This window comes from Mauremys mutica, chromosome 2, assembly GCF_020497125.1.
Source record: "Mauremys mutica isolate MM-2020 ecotype Southern chromosome 2, ASM2049712v1, whole genome shotgun sequence".
In the NCBI taxonomy this organism is placed as follows: Eukaryota; Metazoa; Chordata; order Testudines; family Geoemydidae; genus Mauremys; species Mauremys mutica.
In genome coordinates this window covers 83,132,855-83,153,027 of record NC_059073.1, presented here as the reverse complement: position 1 = coordinate 83,153,027, position 20,173 = coordinate 83,132,855, and the positions used below count along the sequence as shown (strand labels likewise).

Sequence of the window (20,173 nt, the reverse complement as noted above, 5' to 3'; positions counted from 1 at the left end):
GCTCGTGGGTCTTCCGCAGGGGGCCCAGACCCCTGGTTGAGAACCACTGTCCTAGGGCAAGTCACAATCTATTTAACCTCCATTCATCGCTCCATCTGTAAGAAGGGCACTAGCACTCACCCACTTCTGTGAAACACTGATCCATGGATGAAGAGCATTTGACAATAAAACACATACTTTTGTTATCTCTCCCCTTCCCACCTTGAAGGCTTGCCATTTGTGTATTCTATGTTGTAAGCAAAGTCTTTGGGTCAGGGACCGTATCATTTGTTGATACTAGCTTTGTTTGATGGAATCCTTGTAGAAAAATCTCAGTCTGTTTTCCAAACCAGAATCTCCTGATTATTAGTTTTTCCATGTAGAACCAGGTCCAAGTTTACCTGGATTTACTCTTTATTTCCAATCAGTTTAAAAGAAGTCACCCCTCCCATTCACTGTGGCTTTCGGGGGAAAAAAGCAAAAAAAGCCACATTTGTTTTTGGTGCATGTATCTGAATGCTGCAATTAGCTGCACTTTGCAGATAGCTGGTTAGCTTTTGTGGAGCTCAACTGCCAACAGTGGTTATGCCTAAGGCTGCGAGTCTGTCACAGAGGTCACAGGGCCAGCAGCAGCAGTTTGGGTGTGTAAGAGGGCTAGGGGGAAAGGGTTGGGGAGTGTGGGGGGGCACTGACCTCAGGCTCCCACTGGCATGCCCCCCCTGCAGCTCCTAGGTGGGGTCTCCACACAGCCCACTGCCTGCCCCTACAGGCCCCGCCCCTGCAGCTGCCATTGACTGTGGTTCCTGGCTAATGGGAGTCGCGGCAGTCAGCACTTGTGGCTGGAGCAATGGAGCCCCCACCCTGGCCCTTGCCTCTGCCGCCTAGGAGCTGCGTGGACAGAGTCGGGTAGGAAGCCCCTGCCAGCCCTAATCCCAACCCCAACCCCAGTATCAGCAGGGGCCCCGGACCACGCACTATGGCTTGGCCCTCCCCCTTCCACAGTACCAGGGGAGTCCTGCCCTGCTCCCCCGAGCACCCACAGCCCCCTGCCCAAGTTTTAGTCAGGGTGGGTATTTTTAGTAAAATTCATGGACAGGTCCCGGGCCCATGAATTTGTTTACAGCCCACGACTTACTAAAAATTCCATGACTAAAACGTAGCCTTGGTTATGCCAGAAGCAGCCAAGTTAGCTTTAGGCTTTGTCCACACCATGCAGCTTTTAGCGATGTGACTGTGCCGCTGAGAGCTCTCCCACCGACAAAAAACTTCCACCTACAACAAGCGGTGGTAGCTCTCTCAGCAGGAGAGCACTTCTGCCAACAAAGCACTGTTTACACCTGTGCTTTTCCTTGACAAAACTTGTCTTTCAGGGCGTTTTTCCTCCTTTTAACCCTTCTGAACAACAAAAGTTTTGTTGTTCACTTGCCAGCGTAGACAAAGCTTTTTTACACGTTAGCATTAATAGATTAAAATAAAAAGGAGGGTCTCCTCCACTAACCTGATGTTTCTAAGAAGTTTGAGCAAAGACTCGTTTAAGCCTTATTACTTGTGCCTGAAGTAACAAACATACACTGATCCGTCTTTGAAAATTTATACACATGCTTATGTGCTTCCTCTGCTGACACAGTAGTATCACTGACTTTTATTTTATTAATGGCACACGCCAGTCTCGACTATTTGGAATTTAAAATTAAGTGTTAAGGTAGCTCAGACTTTTGCATCCCATAGGTCTGAAATACTAGTCATGACAAATACTGCAGGTACTAAGTTTCTTGAAAAGACTCAAGGCCTAACTCACTGTATTACCTGAGTTTTATGCTGATGTAACTGAATTCAACAAGTCAGTGAACATAAAACTCCTGTTACTATACTTGATCATTGTTTTATTCAGTCTACCTGAAGGCATATTTTGTTTCCTAATGCTTGAATTTAAAGTTACATTACTCTCTTAGCCAACATTTTAAAAGTGGTTTAGTGTAAACAAATACATTATCCTAGGCTTTAGCTGAACCAGCTTGTTTACATTAGACTTCAAAATACCACACACCTGCCAATACCACCCTTCAACTACTTCAAGGTTTTGTCTAAACTAGACTTTAGACTTCTTGTGCCAAATTTTCAAGATTAGGTGTGTGCAACCATCTGGTGTGCATGAACAAGCCATGCTTTCAGAAGTATGTAGTTAGCTGCCTTCAAGTGCAATAGTACACAAGCACATAGAATCATAGAAAAGTAGGACTGGAATGGACCTTGACAGGTCATCTAGTCCAGTCCCCTGCACTGAGGCAGGACTAAGTATAATCCAGACCAGGGGCTCTCAAGCTTATTTGACCAAGTACCCCTTCTTTGTGTCTGCAGTAGTTTATGGCCCCCTCCCTCCACATATATGCTGCCACCCGGCTCTGAAGGCAGAGTGGAGAGCAGTGGCTGCTGGCTGGGCACCCAGCTCTGAAGGCAGCACTACACCAGCAGCAGCGCAGAAGCAAGGGAGGCAATGTGAAAAGTGATACTGATGAGTAGCAGAAGTAAGGGTTGCAAGGGGCGCTAAGTCTGCTGTGAAAAAGTGATATTCATCAATATCACTTTTCACAGCAGACTTAGTGCCCCATTGCAACCCTTACTTCTGCGCTGCTACTGCCACCCCAAGGCTGACAGCCAGAGCCCTGCTGCCTTCAGATGAGAGGGAAGGAGAGCCTGAACCCATGCCGCACTTCCCAGTGAGGGATTGAAGGAGGGGTGGCAAGGAGAGTCTGAGCCACCTCCCAGGGGGCAGGGATGGAGACTCAAGCCCAGGTTGCACCTGGGGCTGAGAGCCAAAGCTCTTAAAAATAAGAGTGCACATCTCACACCTCCCAACACATTCCAGCGCCTCCCTTGGGAGGCCTACCCCAGTTTGAGAACATGGAGGTCATGGATTCTGTGACTTTCCATGATGACTGGGACTTCTGCAGCGGCCAGTGCAGCTCCTCAGATAGCTCCTGGGCCAGCCGCACCAGCTGCTGCTGGGGCAGTCTTGGGCCATTGTGCCCTTTCCCCCCCGGCCGCAGCAGCTTGGGGAGGGGACTCAGGGTTGGTGTGGGGCAGCGCTTACCTTGGGGGGGGCTCCCTGGAAGCAGCCGGCATGTCCCTGAAGCTCTTAGGCGGAGGGGCCAAAGGGCTGTGTGCTGCCCCTGCCTCCAGACACCGCCCCTGCAGCTCCCATTGGCTGCAGTTCCTGGCCAATGGGAGCTGGAGAGACAGCGCTCATGGTGGGGGCTGCACTCCCTCCCTCCCCCCAGGGCCATTCCCCTCCCCCAGCACCCCCAGCCCAAGTTTTAGTTAATGGTATATAGTACAAGTCATGAACAGGTCATAGGCCATGACTTTTACTAAAAGTACCCATGACTAAAATGTAGTCTTAATTGCTAATGGATCAGAGATCTCTTCAGCTAGTTCCTTAGATATTCTAGGAAGTATTTCATCCATCCCTCCAGACTTGAAGACACAACTTGTCTAAGTAATTAACTTGTTCTTTTCCTATTTGAGCCTCAGATCCTACCCCATTTACAGCGATGTTCCCTGTGTTAGTTAGCTGTGATTGGATAACTAACTTTTCCGGTGAAAAACGCCATTTAACACTTCAGCAATTGCTGCTTTTTCTGTTATAGTCTTTCCCTCCACATTGAGTAATATGCCTACCTGGTCTTGGTCTTCCCCTTGCTTCTCAGATTTGTAAAATGTTTGTTATCCTTTATGTCCCTAGCTAGTTTAATCTTGTTTTGTGCAGTTTTTCCAATTTTGCCCCTACATGCTTGTGGGTTGGTTTTTTTTGTTTTTGTGTTTTTTTTTTAAATAGTTGTCCTTTGTAATTTGATGTAGTTTCTACTTTTTGTATGACAGTTTGAGTTTCAGGTCATTAAAGATGTCTTTTATACTTCCTATCTTTCCTACCACATTGGGATCTTTTGCTCTTGTGCCTTTAATAATGTTTCTTTAAAAAAATTGCCAACTCTCCTGAACCTTTTTCTCCTTAGACTTGCTTCCTATAGGATCTTTCCTACCAATTCTTTGAGTTTGCTAAAGTCTGCCTTCTTAAAGCCCATCATCTTTATTCTGCTGTTTTCCCTCCTACCATTCACTAGAATCAAACTTGATTGCAATTCATGATCACTTTCACCCACTTCAAATTCTCAACCAGTTCCTCCGTTTGTCGGTATCAAAACCAGACTAGCCTCTTCTCCTAGTTGCTTTCCGTACCCTCTGTAACAAAGGGTTGTCTCCCATGCATTCCAAGAATGTTGGATAATCTGTACCCTGCTATTTTCCCATGCAAATATGTACATGTGCAAGCATGTAATTAAATACAAGCATGCACACGACTAGTGGGAAGCATAGTTCATTGCCTTCGCTTAGAATTCAGTTGCTTCTCTTCAAGCAAACGGTTTGCACTTTAGTAAAACCACTTTTCCTGTTTATTTTGAAGTTTCAGAAGTAGACAACTAGCTACTGGTCACCTGAACAACTTGTGGTATCATAAAAAAAACAGTATTAAAGTAAGGTAGGATCTTCAGACTCATTTAGAAATACAGACAGCATTAAGTATACCTTCAGCAAATCCTTGACCACATTGCCATGTCCAAAATAGCATGCAAGGTGAAGAGGCGTCCAACCCAAATTAGATTTACTTCTGCCTAAAAATATGAAACAGAACAATAGGTAAACAAATGTTTTTGTAATACAAGACAGTAGGAACGGTTCAGTGTAAACTGTAACATCTTGCCAACTCACACAAAAAACAGGCACACTTAGTCTCTACAGCGAGAGCAGCCATTTATAGATTTCAGGCCAAAAAGGACTATAAATATCTAGTCAGACCTCCTGCAGAATAATAAAATAAAAATTTCCACACACTAATTACTGCACCAAGCCCATAGCTTGTGGTTGAACCAGATCAGCGTTTCTCAAATGCAGCCACTGTGGCTGCATGTGGCCACCTGAGGTTTTTCCTGCGGCCACAACAGCCTCTTGTGCAGAGATGGACGAGGGAGCAAAGCAGCGGCCCCTCCCTGCAGCGCTCAGGGGCAGGCTTCAGCCTCCCTCCACCCCTGGTTCAGCAAGAGGCTCCGGCAATGGGCTATAGTCCCCCCTCACCCAGCTGCAGCCGCAGGACTCTGGCAGCAGGCTTCAGCTGCAAGCCTCCTGAGGTGGGCTTCAGCATCTCTTCCCCTGCCCCTCCCCCCCAACTTCAGGGCTTTGGCTTTCATGCTTTAAAAAGAGGTAACATCCTCCGTCAAGGGTAGAAGCAGACTGGTTAGTGATCAGCCATCCTCCACTAAAGTGACAGCCCAGCAGAAATAAGAGTTATATGTAACATTGGGGTCCCAATATAAACCCACAAAAGCAAGCACAATTGTTAAGTCTGCCTTTTTTATGTTCTGTTGGAACACAATGCTATATGTAACCTTTAATAAGGCATGGTAACCTTCTTACGTTACTAGGACTTGTGCATTCTGCTGCATGTTTGACTTTCTGCTTCTTCTCCCTTACTGCTGATTTTTGTCTGTTACAATTTGACATTGTGCTTCTCTAAGGGAAAATTATTCATTCCTCTAGTACCAAGATATACTGTATTCCATGTTGAATGCCACCAGCGGGTTGTATATTAGTTCTGGAGCAACAACTATCAGTCACAACGAACAGGAGCCTACAGAACAGAAGTGCAAGGTCTGTAGGGTTTTAATGTTCTATTTTCACTATCTAAAGCAGGATCATAATCACTGAGGGTAGGAAGAAGAATGAGCCTAAGGGTTGCCAGAAGTAGCATAGAAGCAACTGAAGTAAACATACAACATGAGCCATGTAACAATGTTCTCTTCAGGCAGGACTTGTATTGTTTCCATCTAATCACTTGCTGGTATGTTCAGTGTAGAACGTAAGTAAATGGATTGCTAAAACCTCTACTAAGACAAAACCTGCACCCAGCACCCCTTATTATAAACCCCAACACACAAAACATGACATCCATGTCACAGAACTGGAATGCCATGCATGAGAGAGCAGTCATTGCTAAGGCCCAAGGGCAGAATCTCAGCTGAACTGCACATGCTGGCCAGCCTTTACCAGAGAGTTTGACACTCAGAGTGATCCAGCCTTTTTTTTTTTTAAAAAGGGTAGCAGCAAATTGTGCTGCAACAACTCAAAAATGCAGAAATATAGTTACAATGTATTGTTTTGAAAGGAGCATATTCTAAAGTCCCAGATGCCAATAGTATGAAGCCTTCATTTAAACTTAAAGCCTGGGGGGAAAAAACCCAAGACTTCATTGGCACTCTGAGTAATGCAAAACACACCCCAAGCTCACTTCTACAAGTCACCCAACAGTATTGTGTTAACCTGAAAAGTCTTCCTTCTCTGCACAAGAGACACAGTTTCAGGAGTTCAAGGGCAAGAAGCAAAGGTAATAATTGGAGATATACCAATCTCCTAGAACTGGAAGGGACCTCGAAAGGTTATCGAGTCCAGCCCCCTGCCTTCACTAGCAGGACCAATTTTTGCCCCAGATCCCTAAGTGGCCTTCTCAAGGATTGAACTCACAACCCTGGGTTTAGCAGGCCAATGCTCAAACCACTGAGCTATCCCTCCCCCCCAGCTAGAAGAAGCAGCTAGAGTGAAGAGTTGTGTTTTTATTAAACAACCCACATTAATGATATGACCAAGGGTATCAGACTTTCAAACTCCAAAACACTAACTTTTCCTAGCAATTCAAATTAGGCGTCTGGTGCTGTCAGCTTCTAGCATTTGTTAGATATGTTCCTGCTGAAGAGCCATTCCTCTAAATACTGTCTTAGCACTGTCATAACTAGAAAGAGAAGGGCAACAACCCTCCTGTATACAATACTATAAAATCCCTCCTGGCCAGAGGCACCAAAATCCTTTTACCTGCGAAGGGTTAAGAAGCTCAGGTAACCTGGCCCAAAGGACCAATAAGGGGCAAGATATTTTCAAATCTTGCAGGGGGGTGGGGGAGAGAAGGTGGGGAAGAAGAGGCTTTTGTTTGTCCTCTTTGTTTTGGTGGTGTTTGCTCTTGGGACTAAGAGGGACCGGACATCAACCCATGTTCTCCAAAACTTTCTGAACAAGTCTCTCATATTTCAAACTTGTAACAGCCAGGCAAGGCGTATTAGTTTCTTTGTTTTCTCAACTTGAGAATTTTACCTTTGCTGGAGGGAAATTTATCCTTGTTTAGTCATCACTTTGAAACTAAGGCTAGAGGGAGTTCCTCTGGGCTCTCAATCTGATTATCCTATAAAGTTATTTTCCATCCTGATTTTAGAGATGATTTTTACATTTTCTTTTTAATAAAATCCTTCTTTTAAGAACCTGACTGATTTTTCCACTGTCCAAAGACCGAGTGGTTTGGGTCTTTGATCACTTTGTAACCAATTGGTTAGGATATTATTCTCAAGCCTCCCCAGGAAGGGGGGTGTAAGGACTTGGGGGGATATTTTGGGGGAAGAGGAACTTCAAGTGGTCCTTCCCCTGTTTCTTGTTAAATCACTTGGTGGTGGCAGCGTACCAGGTTTTAACCTAAGCTGGCAGAAATAAGCTTGGGGGTTTTCATGCGAGTCCCGACATCTGTACCCTAGAGTTCAGAGTGGGGAAGGAACCCTGACAGGCACAGTTTAACTCACTCATCCAAGAAAGTTGGATCATCAACCCCTTTATCCAAGAGGCTGTGATGCCACAACAGCAACTGGGCACTTCAAGTCAAACTGAGTTATGACTCCTGTGACAAGCCCCTGAAACAGATGAACAAGGAATTCACGCTCTCCTCCTTGTATCTCTACAGCTCCTACTGCCATCCAGGAGAAAAGTAAAGCATTGTGCAATCTCCTCTCAAATGAAAGTGATTTGAGATTATTTCCTCAGCTCAACCTCATGCAGAACCCTTTGGTTAGGCTCAACAGGCTCCTTGTTTTGTGCATCTTTTGAAGAACTGCAGTGCCTTCAGTTAGAGTTCACTTTGACAGTTCAGTTAGTTCTGGTTACTAAATCCTGCCTGCCTCCTCACATGTGGGTTAGAGAGAGAAGCCTTGCTCGCTCCAGAGGTGGTGTTTGGGGAAAAATGGCATGTTATGCATTCTAAAATCTGAAACATGGGGAGGGGGAGGGGCGGCAAAGCTTGTCACTCAGGTAGATTTTAAATGTAGCTTTATGCAATATTGACATGCCATTGAGGCATTTGTACAGAATAAAGGAAGGGGATTCTTAGCAAAGTGAAGCATTAAATCACTACTATAAAACCTAAGTAATTTGTCACTTCTCTACCAAATAAGCCTCCTATAAGTAAACTTATTAAAAGGCCACGACTACTGTATATCATTTTTGAAGCCCTTTAAGGTTACTGTCTGAAAGCTCTTGCTGCAAGTTACTGTAGTTCGCTCTACTGTAGTGTTTGTATGTAAAATGAGAAGGAAGCTAGCACAAATGGCCTTGGAGTACCATACTGCATTCATCTGAAGGGTTATGCCATTGTAGCATGGATAAAACTGCTTCACAGAAGAGGGAGCCAAATTCAGTGGGTGCAAGCTGTTGCAACTCCATTGAAGTCTGGATTCTTATACCCAGACTGAAGAGGGTCAGCAATGTTTTTCCATCAGCCATCTCAAACTGTTTAGTAATGTGTAAACCATCTGTTAGGAGAAGGCTTAGTGGAGCACACAGGTAGCCAAAAATAAAGAATGAAGTTGGCTGACATACCTGCACATTAAAACTTTGTGTTTTACAAGAGCAGACAATACAAGAAGGTGTCAAGGGGAAAACCCTAGAACTGAAAACCACAAGCTCTCTTGGTCATCAAAGCCTTTGATATTCAAATAGAAACATTTTCAGGAAGTTCTCATTAGCCACCACTCAAGAGATCATCCTTCCTGTTTACATTTTGTGCAAGTCACTACATCCGCTACAGAGTAGCTAAATGGAAAGCAGAAACATGAAATTGGAAAGGCAGTAACTGGACACAGAACTTATGTACAGCCCACCAATGTCAGCAGCACTACTTTTCATTTACACTGAACTCATTTTGTTGGAATAAACAGAGGCAATGAGTACTGGGAGGGAGTGTGGAAAAAGTTTAAGAAGTCAGACCATGAAAGCTGATAAGGAAAAAAGAGCATAGGATCAAAAATTAAAATTGTATCCCTTCACCTCTTCTTTTAGGCAGGACATTGTATAGGGCAGGGAAGTTATTAACTCTACAGTGCCTAGTACAATCTTGAGATTCATATTAAATATAGAATCCAGGGTTTTTACTGGTTAATATATGTTTATTAGCCTAATGAAAAATAAGCTGACCCTTCAGTCCATTTCCAATGAACAAGTATGCACTTCATAAAAGCAGCAACACGTGGAATGATGCTACTGACAATCTCTGCAGAGACCAGGAACTGAACTAGCATGGTACCTGAACCACACCTCAGAGGGTCCTTCAAGAGAAAGGAAGAGATGCATTGGATGATCAAATCAGGGTTGTTGGTCCAGCTACTGCTGCCTCTGTTTGCAGGGGGCAGGGGAGAGAGAGGAAGAGGATGAGGGAGACTATAAAGACTTGATTTTCTAGCAGAGATCCAGCTCTTCCCCCAAGGTGGAGTTTGCAGTGGACTTTGCAGGGCTTAAAATTTTGGACAAAAACAAAGCAACTCCAAAAATGGGGTAAGCATGTACATTTTCCCTCTAACATTATAGCATTAGTCTCAATGTTCACACCTGAAAATAAACGAGAATACCATGTCAATAGTGGATAGATACATGTGTATAACAGAGGAAGTTAATTCATAATGGGTAGTTGAATGGTGGTATAGCTGTACCTTTTTGTTATGACAAATCCAGCTGAGGCAAGAATCTTTATGCTTACTATTCCATTTGTTTATAAGTGTAGTTTTCACTGTACATACTGTAGGCTTGAGTTATACACAAGATTCTTTTTTAAGAGAGCTTTGCTCTTATCCTGCCATCAGCCTTAAACAAAAAACCCTGCTACTTAAGCCATTTGTTCCCCACTTCCCAGCGAGAAGAGTGGAAAAAATGCATATTCTCTTTTTGGAGATTAGCTAGTTAGATATTTTACAGGTGGAGGCATTAATAAGTGAAGCATCCATAGCCTATTAATGGACAGGAGAGACAACATGGTTCAGGGGACAAAGCCCTGGACTGGACTCAAGGTATCTGGCTTTTATTGCCATTGCTGCCAGTGACATGCTGTGTCACTTCGGTCAAGTCAGTCACTTCACCTCTCTGAAACCTCCATTTACTCTTCCACCCTGTGTCTCATCCAACTAGACCATAAGCTGCTGGGGTAGCAACTGTCATGTGTCTGTACAGTGTATAACACAATGGGGTACCTAGTCCCAGTTGGCGTCTCCAGGCCCTACTGTAATGTTAACACTACATTATCCCTTTCTAGAGTCCCTCTTACTCTGCGCAAGTTCTATTTATCTCAAACTTCTACAGATATCAAATATCTAGACTAATCTCTCCAGTGAGTTACAAATAAAGTATTGACTGGGGGCATGCCATACTACAAAGACTGAAAGACGCAAGATACAGACAAGCAGTTACAGCAGAACACGTTCAAGACTTATTAGGACATGTCCATCACTGGAAATGCTGGCAGATGGCATCAGTGTTCTCTGCAAATGGCACCACTTGCTCACGGAAGCCAAGAAACGATATGCAGTCCAACATATTGGACTCCTGCAGTCTTTCTGGTCCTTTATATAGTAGTTCACTCCGCTTTTACAAGAGAACTTTCAAAGCATTGTACTGTACCCCCTATGTGAAGCTCATATACACGCTGCTCTATATGTACATACATCCAAACAAAAATACATGCCTGGTATGTTATAGTTTGATATTGTACCTTTTAGAGGAAAATGAGGGGGCACTACATCACTTAAAGTTTATAACCTTAACAGCTAAGAGTTAATCATACTAACCTTTGCAGTTGATGTCAACAACCACTTCTCCTTTGTCCATGGTTTCCAGTAGTTGTCTAACCTCTTCACAGTTTCCATTTCTAGCATCATGGAGAAGCTGCTGTTCTGCTTCAGTGATCATACCTAATAGATTATAAATACTGACTGTTAGTTGTTATAGCTTTATTCCCCCTCTCCTCCCCAGGACAAAAGTTATAGTATAACTTCATGCCAAGATAAAACAGGATATACTATATATTTTGGCTATGCGCTCACTTAGGCTCATTCTGCTTGGGATATGAATATTTAGAATACTGAAGACTGCACAGATATAGCTTAGATGAAAAAGGTGTTCTACTTACTGGCCACTTTCAGTTCAGATACCTAATGAACAAACAACACTATTGCTACAGATGTCATCTATATATAATTAATGACTTTCCCCTTTTCCTCCATCCACCTCTTAAAGCTTTGAGACAACATACATAGTTTATACTGTTTAGTCTGAGTGCTTGGCTGGGGATTAATTGGAGCCCATTTAGCAATAGAAATCAACTGGAGAACAGAGCCAGTTAGTGTTTGTGGGATGAGAATGTATGGAAATTCCAATTGTCCACTGGCTGCCTGAGGTGACAGGAAGGATGAGCCATTGAAATAAGCATCCACGAGAGACTTAATCCTTTATTTTAAAAAGGCCCATCAGTGAGAGGTGAACTAAAACTGGCCCTGCTCAGCACTGTTGGGTGCTCTTTTAGAGGGTTTTGTATTACCAAGATTGTATGACTGTTGTACTCTTAGGACCTCATAAAAGGGACAATAGCACAATGCTAACCCAATGGAAAAATTTAAGCAACTGGGTGGGCAACAGTACCATTTACTCAAATTCTTCTCTCAAATGTTGCATTTTTTTCTTATATAAACAAGACTGAGTCCATTTGTTGTCCTCACATGCACATGTCCCATGAATTATACACCAGAAAATGTGTTCCTGGCTTGCTGCTTACTACAACAAAACTGTCTCAAGATACAGCACAACTCAAAACTACCTGCAAGAAATCCTCAAATCATAAGTGAAGTGTGACCTCTTTGAAAAGTTAGGGAGCAACTTTTATACAATAGCCTGCAAAGAGAGTTCTTCTGCAATATGCAGTAAGTTACTGTTGCCAAGAGCATCAGCAGACTAGCAGGTTGGCAGAGGAAAGAAACCACATCTTGACAAGACCACTAGATACATGCAAAGATTGCCTATGCTGAATCCTGCAGAAGCAAAATCTCCAGTAAGTGAAAGTTAACTTTTTGCCCCTATGGTTGCAAAGAGACTACCAAGTGTTAACTGAGTTTACTATTCAGCATAGTTTTCCTGCCAGCAGAGATCTCCAGTAGTTCTGCTGCTTCTCATAATTTCACTTGGGTGCTTGGGAAAGCTAGCAAGACTGATGAGTTACATAACACTTATTCACAGTTCTGTGAGCAGCATTTAGAGTAGATTGCAATAGTAGGGAGCTCTCACTGCACTAGCCAAAGAAGAGGGACAGCAATGGGGGACCACAGCCAGAGAAGGGCCTCCCCTTTGCCTAGGAGCTACTCATGGGAAGGACCCAGAAAAAGGAAGGCTAAGGGGGGTGGGGGAGTAAACTGTGAAAGTCACATAAAACCACATACGTTGCAGCACCCTAAGGCCTGGTCTACACTAGGGTGGGGGGATCGAACTAAGGTACGCGACTTCAGCTACGCGAATAGCGTAGCTGAAGTCGAACTACCTTAGTTCAAACTTCTTACCTGTCCAGACGCCGCGGGATCGAAGTCCGCGGCTCCCCCGTCGACTCCGCCACCGCCGTTCGCAGTGGTGGAGTTCCGGAGTCTACGGGAGCGCGTTCGGAGTTCGAACTATCGCGTCTAGATTAGACGCGATAGTTCAAACTCCGAGAAGTCCAACGCTACCCGTCGACCCGGCGGTAAGTATGGACGTACCCTAAGAGGCTGGGGAAATGTACAGTAGCAGAGGAAAGCCTCCCAAAGACACTGGTTCTGAAGACAGATGAGCAGCTGAGAGGGGGAAAGAGGAATCTTCAGGCTGAATCAAAAGACTCCTTGCCAGAAGCGAGCATGGAAGATTGGGCAACCCCTCTCCCCGAAGCAGGGTCCAGGAAGAGTAACCTGATTTAAATCCCAGCAGACTGGAATTGTAAGGGGGGCGTCATGCACACAACTTGTCTTCTCCGAAGGCATTACCACTGGACCTTGCTAGCAGGGCTTTGCCACTCCTCATCTTTTATGTCTGTCTCTGACTAACAGGTTTCTGGTACTCTTCAGGCCCTCGAACTAGCCTTTCTTGAATGACCCTTCTTCATTCTTTACTTTGTCTTTGAGAACTAGTACAGCTGCAGAGTTTCTGTATCCATTAAACACATGCTCGTTGTGCAACACCCATAATACTAGAAACTATGTTACAAAACTCACTTCCTAAAGGGAAGGAACTCATAATCACATGCGGGTCAAATACAGACAATTTAACAATACCATCATACCAGACTAGGAGTTCTTCCACAGACAAGTCTACCACACATTGAGAACAGGTACACACAAGGAATAATGGACAGGTATATTAGGAATACCCAAACCATGACAGAGGTCATGGAACAAAAGCCTTATTTTAAGCCAAGAAAATATGAGTGAAGTGTGATCAGTGAATAGTCTGGCATACTGCTTCTCAAGCTATGAAGCGTGATGCCTTTCCTGGTGGCCCCCAGAATGCAGTGAGAACCTAGGAGGAGGCAGCCATGAGGAGGGAAACCTCTTATGGAGAGGTCAGCAGAATGAAAAAGCAGGAAAGTCACCTGTCCAAAACAAAGTCAGTTCTTCAAGTATACTCTCAATCCATTTGAAGTCAGAGGGACATTCCATTGTAATGTTTATATCACAACATTGCATCATTTGTCAACAAGGGATTCTGACAATGTGCAAACATTGCAGTACACTTTCAACATAAATTGTTGCAATTCTGCCATTCCATTTGGCACTATGTCTTCCCTTCCCCTGCCTTTGGACAGTTGGGAAGGGAACCCTGTAAATGGTCCATTTGCTCAGCACTCCTTTGTGCTTATGCAGCAGCAAAAATTGGTGCCCTTTTAATCAGCACTCTGCTAAAAGCCAGTGTTACAGGACCTACTGAGAACCAGCAAGGCTGTGGAGTCACTGGGCAAGCATCACTTGCCTAGGAGAAACCGACAGAATTCAGAGTTTGTTTAAATCTTGATTTACTATCTCAAAGTAAACAATTTCTGCTCTTGCAATTGTATACACTGGAAGAGTAATCAAAATATTGTGCTAAAATTAAACAAGGTTTGTTTACTCAGGGAATTTCCTATCTAATTGCTTTTTTCTCCTCCTAGAATGAGCTTTATTATTTATTTGTATTATTGAAGCACCTAGAGCCACAGTGTAAAATATGAACTGGTGCAGAAGAATGACTGGCTATTCATCATAGCCACTTCAGGGATTATTTATAGGGAAAATTTTACACATTTAAGTGAATCTGCCTGTGGTCACTCTTCCAGTTTAAGATTTGAGCTAAATTTGAACTAAAGACATTTATTCAGTTTAGTATGCATGCCCACAAAGCATAGTTTATGACAAGGGACTGAGAAGATAGACTTTCATACTCTATTTGAAAACCTGAGTATGAAAGTCTATCTAGTTTTAATAGAGAGCAAAGAGTAACAGTCAATACAAGTTACAGGTATTATGAGTTTAAAGGCAACCCTGAAATTCCAAGGGCAAGGGCAGGCATGCAGGAGAGAGAAAGAGTTGTGCTTCCCAAACCCTTCTCACCAAGTTTACCAGTTGTGAGAAGGTGCCACATTGACAGTCCTGGTTAATGAAGTTCTCTTCATCTACAGATCAGGTATAGCTTGATCTAAAGATTATAGTCCTCCACCAGACTGCCTTATCCCTTACCTGAAGAGGCCAAGAAAATATGAGTGAAGGGAAATTTGAATTGCATTCAGTCCTCTCTTGAAACTACCAAAATGCCAGCCTACCAATATGAAGGCTGAGACTATTCACATACAGAGCGAGTCTTTGAATGGTGGCAGCTTAAGTCTTGTTTACACTGGAGAATTGTGCCACATGAAAGTGAAGTGCTATTACTGGCCCACGTGTACCTGGCACATTACAAGGAGTTCATACCACCAATCCTATTTTGCTTTCATTTATCCCCACAGACACTGCAAGTGCATTGCTTCTGGAAACTTATCCCACATTTCTTGGCATTATGTGCCTTGGCTTGTGGGAAATTAATATGCCCTTGAATGACTGGTAAGCTGCAGGACATTTGTAATACTCATAGTAGACAGTCAATGCTTCTTATCTGCACTAGTAACTCTCATTACAAGAGCACTGGGTAAGGGTAACATTTAGGAGTTGCACAGGTCAATTTTATTTAATCACATCCAAAACTCTCCATTGTAGGTGAGGCTGCAATTCCTAAGCCAGGTAGTTTAGTGGTGAAAAAGCTCCATATTCCTTGAACCATCCAGCCACCTGAAGGCGGTACAGTCCAACTGAAGCTGAAGGACTGATTCATAGTTTATTTAATGTGGTTCAACACAGCAAGAATAATTTGTAAGTTATAACTTGTAATTAGTCATCCCCCTGTAACTCCCCCCTCCAACACCTACCAACTTGAGAACCAAACCGACTAGCCAGGGTAAAATATGTATTGACAACCATGCCTAGGTATTTGCCCAATAGTAATGCAATAGTTTTATGTTAATATTGCAAGAAAGTATTTGTCAGAATAAATTTAACAGATCAGTGGCATATGTCAAATGTTATATCCAATACTACTCAAAACACTCCTACTTAAGTCTCTTGCTTTTGGAATTCTTAAGATAGAGGATGGCTTCTTTTCCATGTGTTGTAGGAGCAAGAGTAGGAAACAGGCATTGAAGACATCTCCTTATTGTATTTCTCTTGCCTTATTAGAAGTGTCTGTTCTTCTCCCACACAAAAGTCTCTTTATGGACACAACCACCAAAAAAGAAAATCAACATTCTGCTGGTGGCATCTGACTCAGATAATGAAAATAAACATGCATTTGTCTGCACTGCTTTGCATTATCAAGCAGAACCCATCATCAGCATGGACACGTCCTCTGGAATGGTGGTCAAAACATGAAGGGACATATGAATTTTTACTGCATATGGCACGTAAATATCTTGTGGCACTGGCTACAACAGTGCCATGCTAATGCCTTTTCTCACTTTCAGGTGACATTGTAAGCAAGAAGCGGGCAGCATTATCTCCTGCAAATGAAAACAAACTTGTTTGTCTGAGCAACTGGCTAAACAAGAAGTAGGACTGAGTGGACTTGTAGGCTCTAAAGAAAGCTTTAGATTGTTTTATTTCTGAGTGCAGTTATTTTTTTGTACATAATTCTATATTTGTAAGTTCAATTTTCACAATAAAGAGACTGCACTACACTTCTTTTATTAGGTGAACTGAAAAATACTATTTCTTTTTACAGTGCAAATATTTGTAATAAAAAATGTATAAGAACTATACACTTGGTTTCTGTGTTGTAATTGAAGTCAATATATTTGAAAATGTAGAAAACATTCAAAAATATTTAAATAAATGGTATTTTATTATTGTTTAACAGCACAATTAATCACGATTAATCACAATTAATTTTAATCATATGATTAATTGCAATTTTTTTAAATCGCTTGACAGCCCTAATTTGAACACCAACCAGATTCTTCTCTGTTTCACAGCTACTGTTCACAACTCTGTGGACAGCACTAAAAGCTGGCAAGAATCTGGTTGCTTTTCTGCTGCAGCTTGACAAGACTAGGAGCAACAGCGGTACTGAAACTGGCCATTCTTACACAAAGGGACTGACCCAGTAACCACTGACATTATGGGAAGCTTTCCATTTACATCAATGGACAATACTCCTAAAACAACACTACACCGATTTATACTCTGGTAGATTAACACACAGCACCAGGAGGACCTGACCCTTCAAACAGAGAGTTAAGTGAAAGTTAAAGTTCTGCAGATTTTGATGGCACTCACCTACTGTCCCTGCTTTAATAAAGGACAAACCAAAGTAGTCTACTAACACAGATACTCTAGGGCTGCTGCAGTTGCTACTAGGTATGCAATGGAGAGAAGTTTGAAGTGTCCAACTATATTGTATAGCAAGCAATGTGTTCCGTCTCAAATTAAAGAGGCTAAAATCCAGAGATGTGCACTTTCATAGCACAGTCTCAGAGTACTCAGTGTCAGACTATATAGAAATAATTTCACCCACATCTGAAGCATAAGTAACCTGGGTGAAAACAATGCACCTCTTTGACAGCAATCACACTGACTTTGGCCCAGATATTTAGGTTAATCCCTATACTCTTAAAGATCTAGTGGCTCTTTTCACACATAGCCAGGATGCTTCACCTCTCTGCAGGAAGATTGCTCAGGCCCGTGAGCTTACCACTCTGAGGTACTGGTTCACTTCCATGCCATGGGAAGAGTGTGATCTACTGAAGCCATGCAGCACTAATCCATGCAGAACCTTATATAATTCTAGAAATAGCCAAGAATCTGACCAACTGTACTACAGTTAACAAGAATAAATCAGGATCACAGCAAAATACCTCGCTCTTACATTGTGCTTTTTTCAATCAGCAGATCTCAAAGAGCCTTTAGAAAGTACCATTATCCCATTTTACAGATGGGGACACTGAGGCACAGAAAAGTAAAGTGATTTGCCTGAGGTCACCCAGCAAGCTAATAGCAGAGCAGAAGGTAGTACAGTTGCAAGGAAGTTCAGAGTTGAGGATGTAAAGATCTTCTATCAGTCCTAAAGTAGCAAACTGACTTCAAGCCTTACTTTGGTAGTGGTGTTTCAGTCATTTTGGAACAAATTATTTAGTGATCTTTGGAAGATTAACAAGCTTGCAGATCACATTAGCTGCAACACACACAAGCATGTTCAAGACTAGACAATGGACTGTCATCCCCCAAACACCAGCAGTACTGGACACCTCCACCCTGACAGTTCTCCACTCAACAGGCACATAACTCCAATTATTTGAGCTATACAGTAATGGGAGGAGCGATCACTTGAACTGTACATTCACTTTCTTTTGTGTGTGCATGTACAGGGGCTAGCCTAACACAGTCAGCTACTTCCTGATGGCCTGAGCATCAAGCAGCCAGTTTAGATTTTTTTTTTACTGATAGCAAGTCTTATGATTTGACAGACCAATACCGCTTCACATTGTGCCGGCATCCTCTCCTGCAACTATAAACGAACATTTAACCAGCAGTATGTTGTAATCAGTCATAGGGGAGGGTATGTTTCCTATTGCAAAGGAACAGGGCTCAGTCTCTGGGGACAGCTCTCCAGCTTGTAACGATGATGTTCACATAGGTCATAAAAAAAAAACAAGGAGTACTTAAGGTGCCACAAGTACTCATTCTTTTTGCAGATACATGTTTCAGAGTGGTAGCTGGGTCAGGCTGTAACTCATAGGTGCTGCAGCATCCTCTGGCTTGAAGTGGTTGCCATTATGTACAGAGTTTACAGCTTGGGTCAATGGCTCTCAGCAGCCCCACTATACAAACTGTTCCAACACTGTCTGACTTAACTTGGGAAACTGGGCACCTGAGACACCTACGGCTGACTGGAGGGACGCACTGGGCACCACAGGAGTGGGCAGCCCTGGAAACCCAGCCAAGCACACAGCTGTGCGCTGCAAGGAGCAGGCGCTCGCTCTGCCAAGATCCCGCAGCCCCGGGACGGGTCACTAAAGCAGTCCCCGGGGGGCAGCAAGCGGCGCGGAGAGCCAACCCGCCGCTCCGCTTTCATTGCGCTCCCCACAGCCCTGGGGCCGGGCAGCGGCTCCCAGCAGGCTCCGCAGCCCCCTGCACAATGCGGCTCATCGCTGCCTTGTAACCGCCGCGGCGGCTGCTGCTGCTGCTGCCGCGCCCCGGGAGGGCCACCCACCGCAGGCTGGGACGCACCGGGGGGGGGGGGGGTAACAACGCCGCTGGGGCAGCGAGAGCCCCCCCCCTTCCCGGCCCCGGGCCGCCGCCTCACCGCTGCAAGCAGGCGGCCTCCCTCGCGCACCACCGCGTCTGGCTCCCGGCCGGCCTCACGCGCCGGGCCCCCCTCCCGATGGTTTTATACTCAACCACCCCGCACGTGACCGGCCGCGGGGCTCGCCCTCCCCCGCCGGGAGGATTCCCGCCCCCGCCCCCGCCCCCGCCGGCTGACGGACCCTCCCAACGGGAAGCTAGAGGGGGCAAAGCTCCGCCCAGCGGCGGCGCCTCAGCCCCTCCCCGTGTCCCTTGCGCGTGCTCGGAGCCGCAGCAGCTGGGCCCTGGGTTCTATTGAGCCAGGCATCCGCGCCCTCCCGCAGCCCCACACGCGCACGGGGTGGTTCTGCTGCAGATCTTAACCGGGGGGGCCTGATGTGCACGTGAGCCCTCGCCAAAGGCTCTGCGTGTGAACGCCCTGGGAGAGTGCTGCAGGGAATGAACTGATAAGAGACCTTGCTGTGCGAGGGTGGCTCGGCATAGCGACGCTAAACGGCCTACTGACCTTAATAATAAATAATACTTATCTAGCATCGTTCTTTTGATGAGCTCAAAGCCGTTTAAAATTATGAGTGTTCCCATTTAAATAGAGGGGGGGAAAGGAGGCACAAAGATGTTAAGTCATTAGCCTAAGGCCACACACCGAGTGGCTGAGTGGGGAACAGAGTTAGGTTTCCCGTCTATCAGTTTTGGAACCAACCACCTATTATCTTACAAAGAGGGCACAATATATCAGATCCAGATGTAAATAACACTGAAGATACAAGAACTCTGACAAATGTAACCCCTCAAAAAAGAATATAAAGTCATCAGAAAAAATATGTTTTTTGTTGGTTTTTTTTCAGTTACTTCAGTTTATATATAAATACAATACCACTGAAAGGAAATTCGGAGTGACTGTACAGCCATAGAGGTTGAAGTTCCACCACTCTCTTCCCAGATCTGTTCCACCTTTTTGCCCATATTTAATCCCCATAATATCTGGCAATTTGCAGTTCTGCCTTCAGCACTGGACAATGCTCCCACAATGCTGCTTGAAGCCTTGCAGGAGCATGTGAAGCTGGTAAATATTATAGTAGTTTACTGTGTTGAGATATTAGTGACTCTGTGTTGCATTTGGTGAAAGGCCAGGATCT

General features: G+C 44.2%; 1 protein-coding gene across 3 annotated transcripts in view; it reads right to left on the bottom strand.

The window, feature by feature from the left end:
* OSBPL1A (oxysterol binding protein like 1A) overlaps positions 1-19,087 on the bottom strand; it is a 130,723-nt gene extending 111,636 nt beyond the window's left edge. For 2 of the 3 annotated variants that reach the window (XM_045004759.1, XM_045004761.1), the window contains exons 1-3: positions 19,039-19,087; positions 10,953-11,075; positions 4,564-4,649 (exon numbers count right to left, since the gene is read on the bottom strand). In XM_045004759.1, coding sequence (XP_044860694.1) covers positions 4,564-4,649; positions 10,953-11,073 — 207 coding nt within the window. In that variant the 5' untranslated portion in view covers positions 11,074-11,075; positions 19,039-19,087. Of the gene's footprint in view, positions 1-4,563; positions 4,650-10,952; positions 11,076-18,945; positions 18,966-19,038 lie in introns of those variants that run through there. The other variant, XM_045004760.1, reaches the window with a different exon arrangement.
* Positions 19,088-20,173: the final 1,086 nt, after the last annotated feature.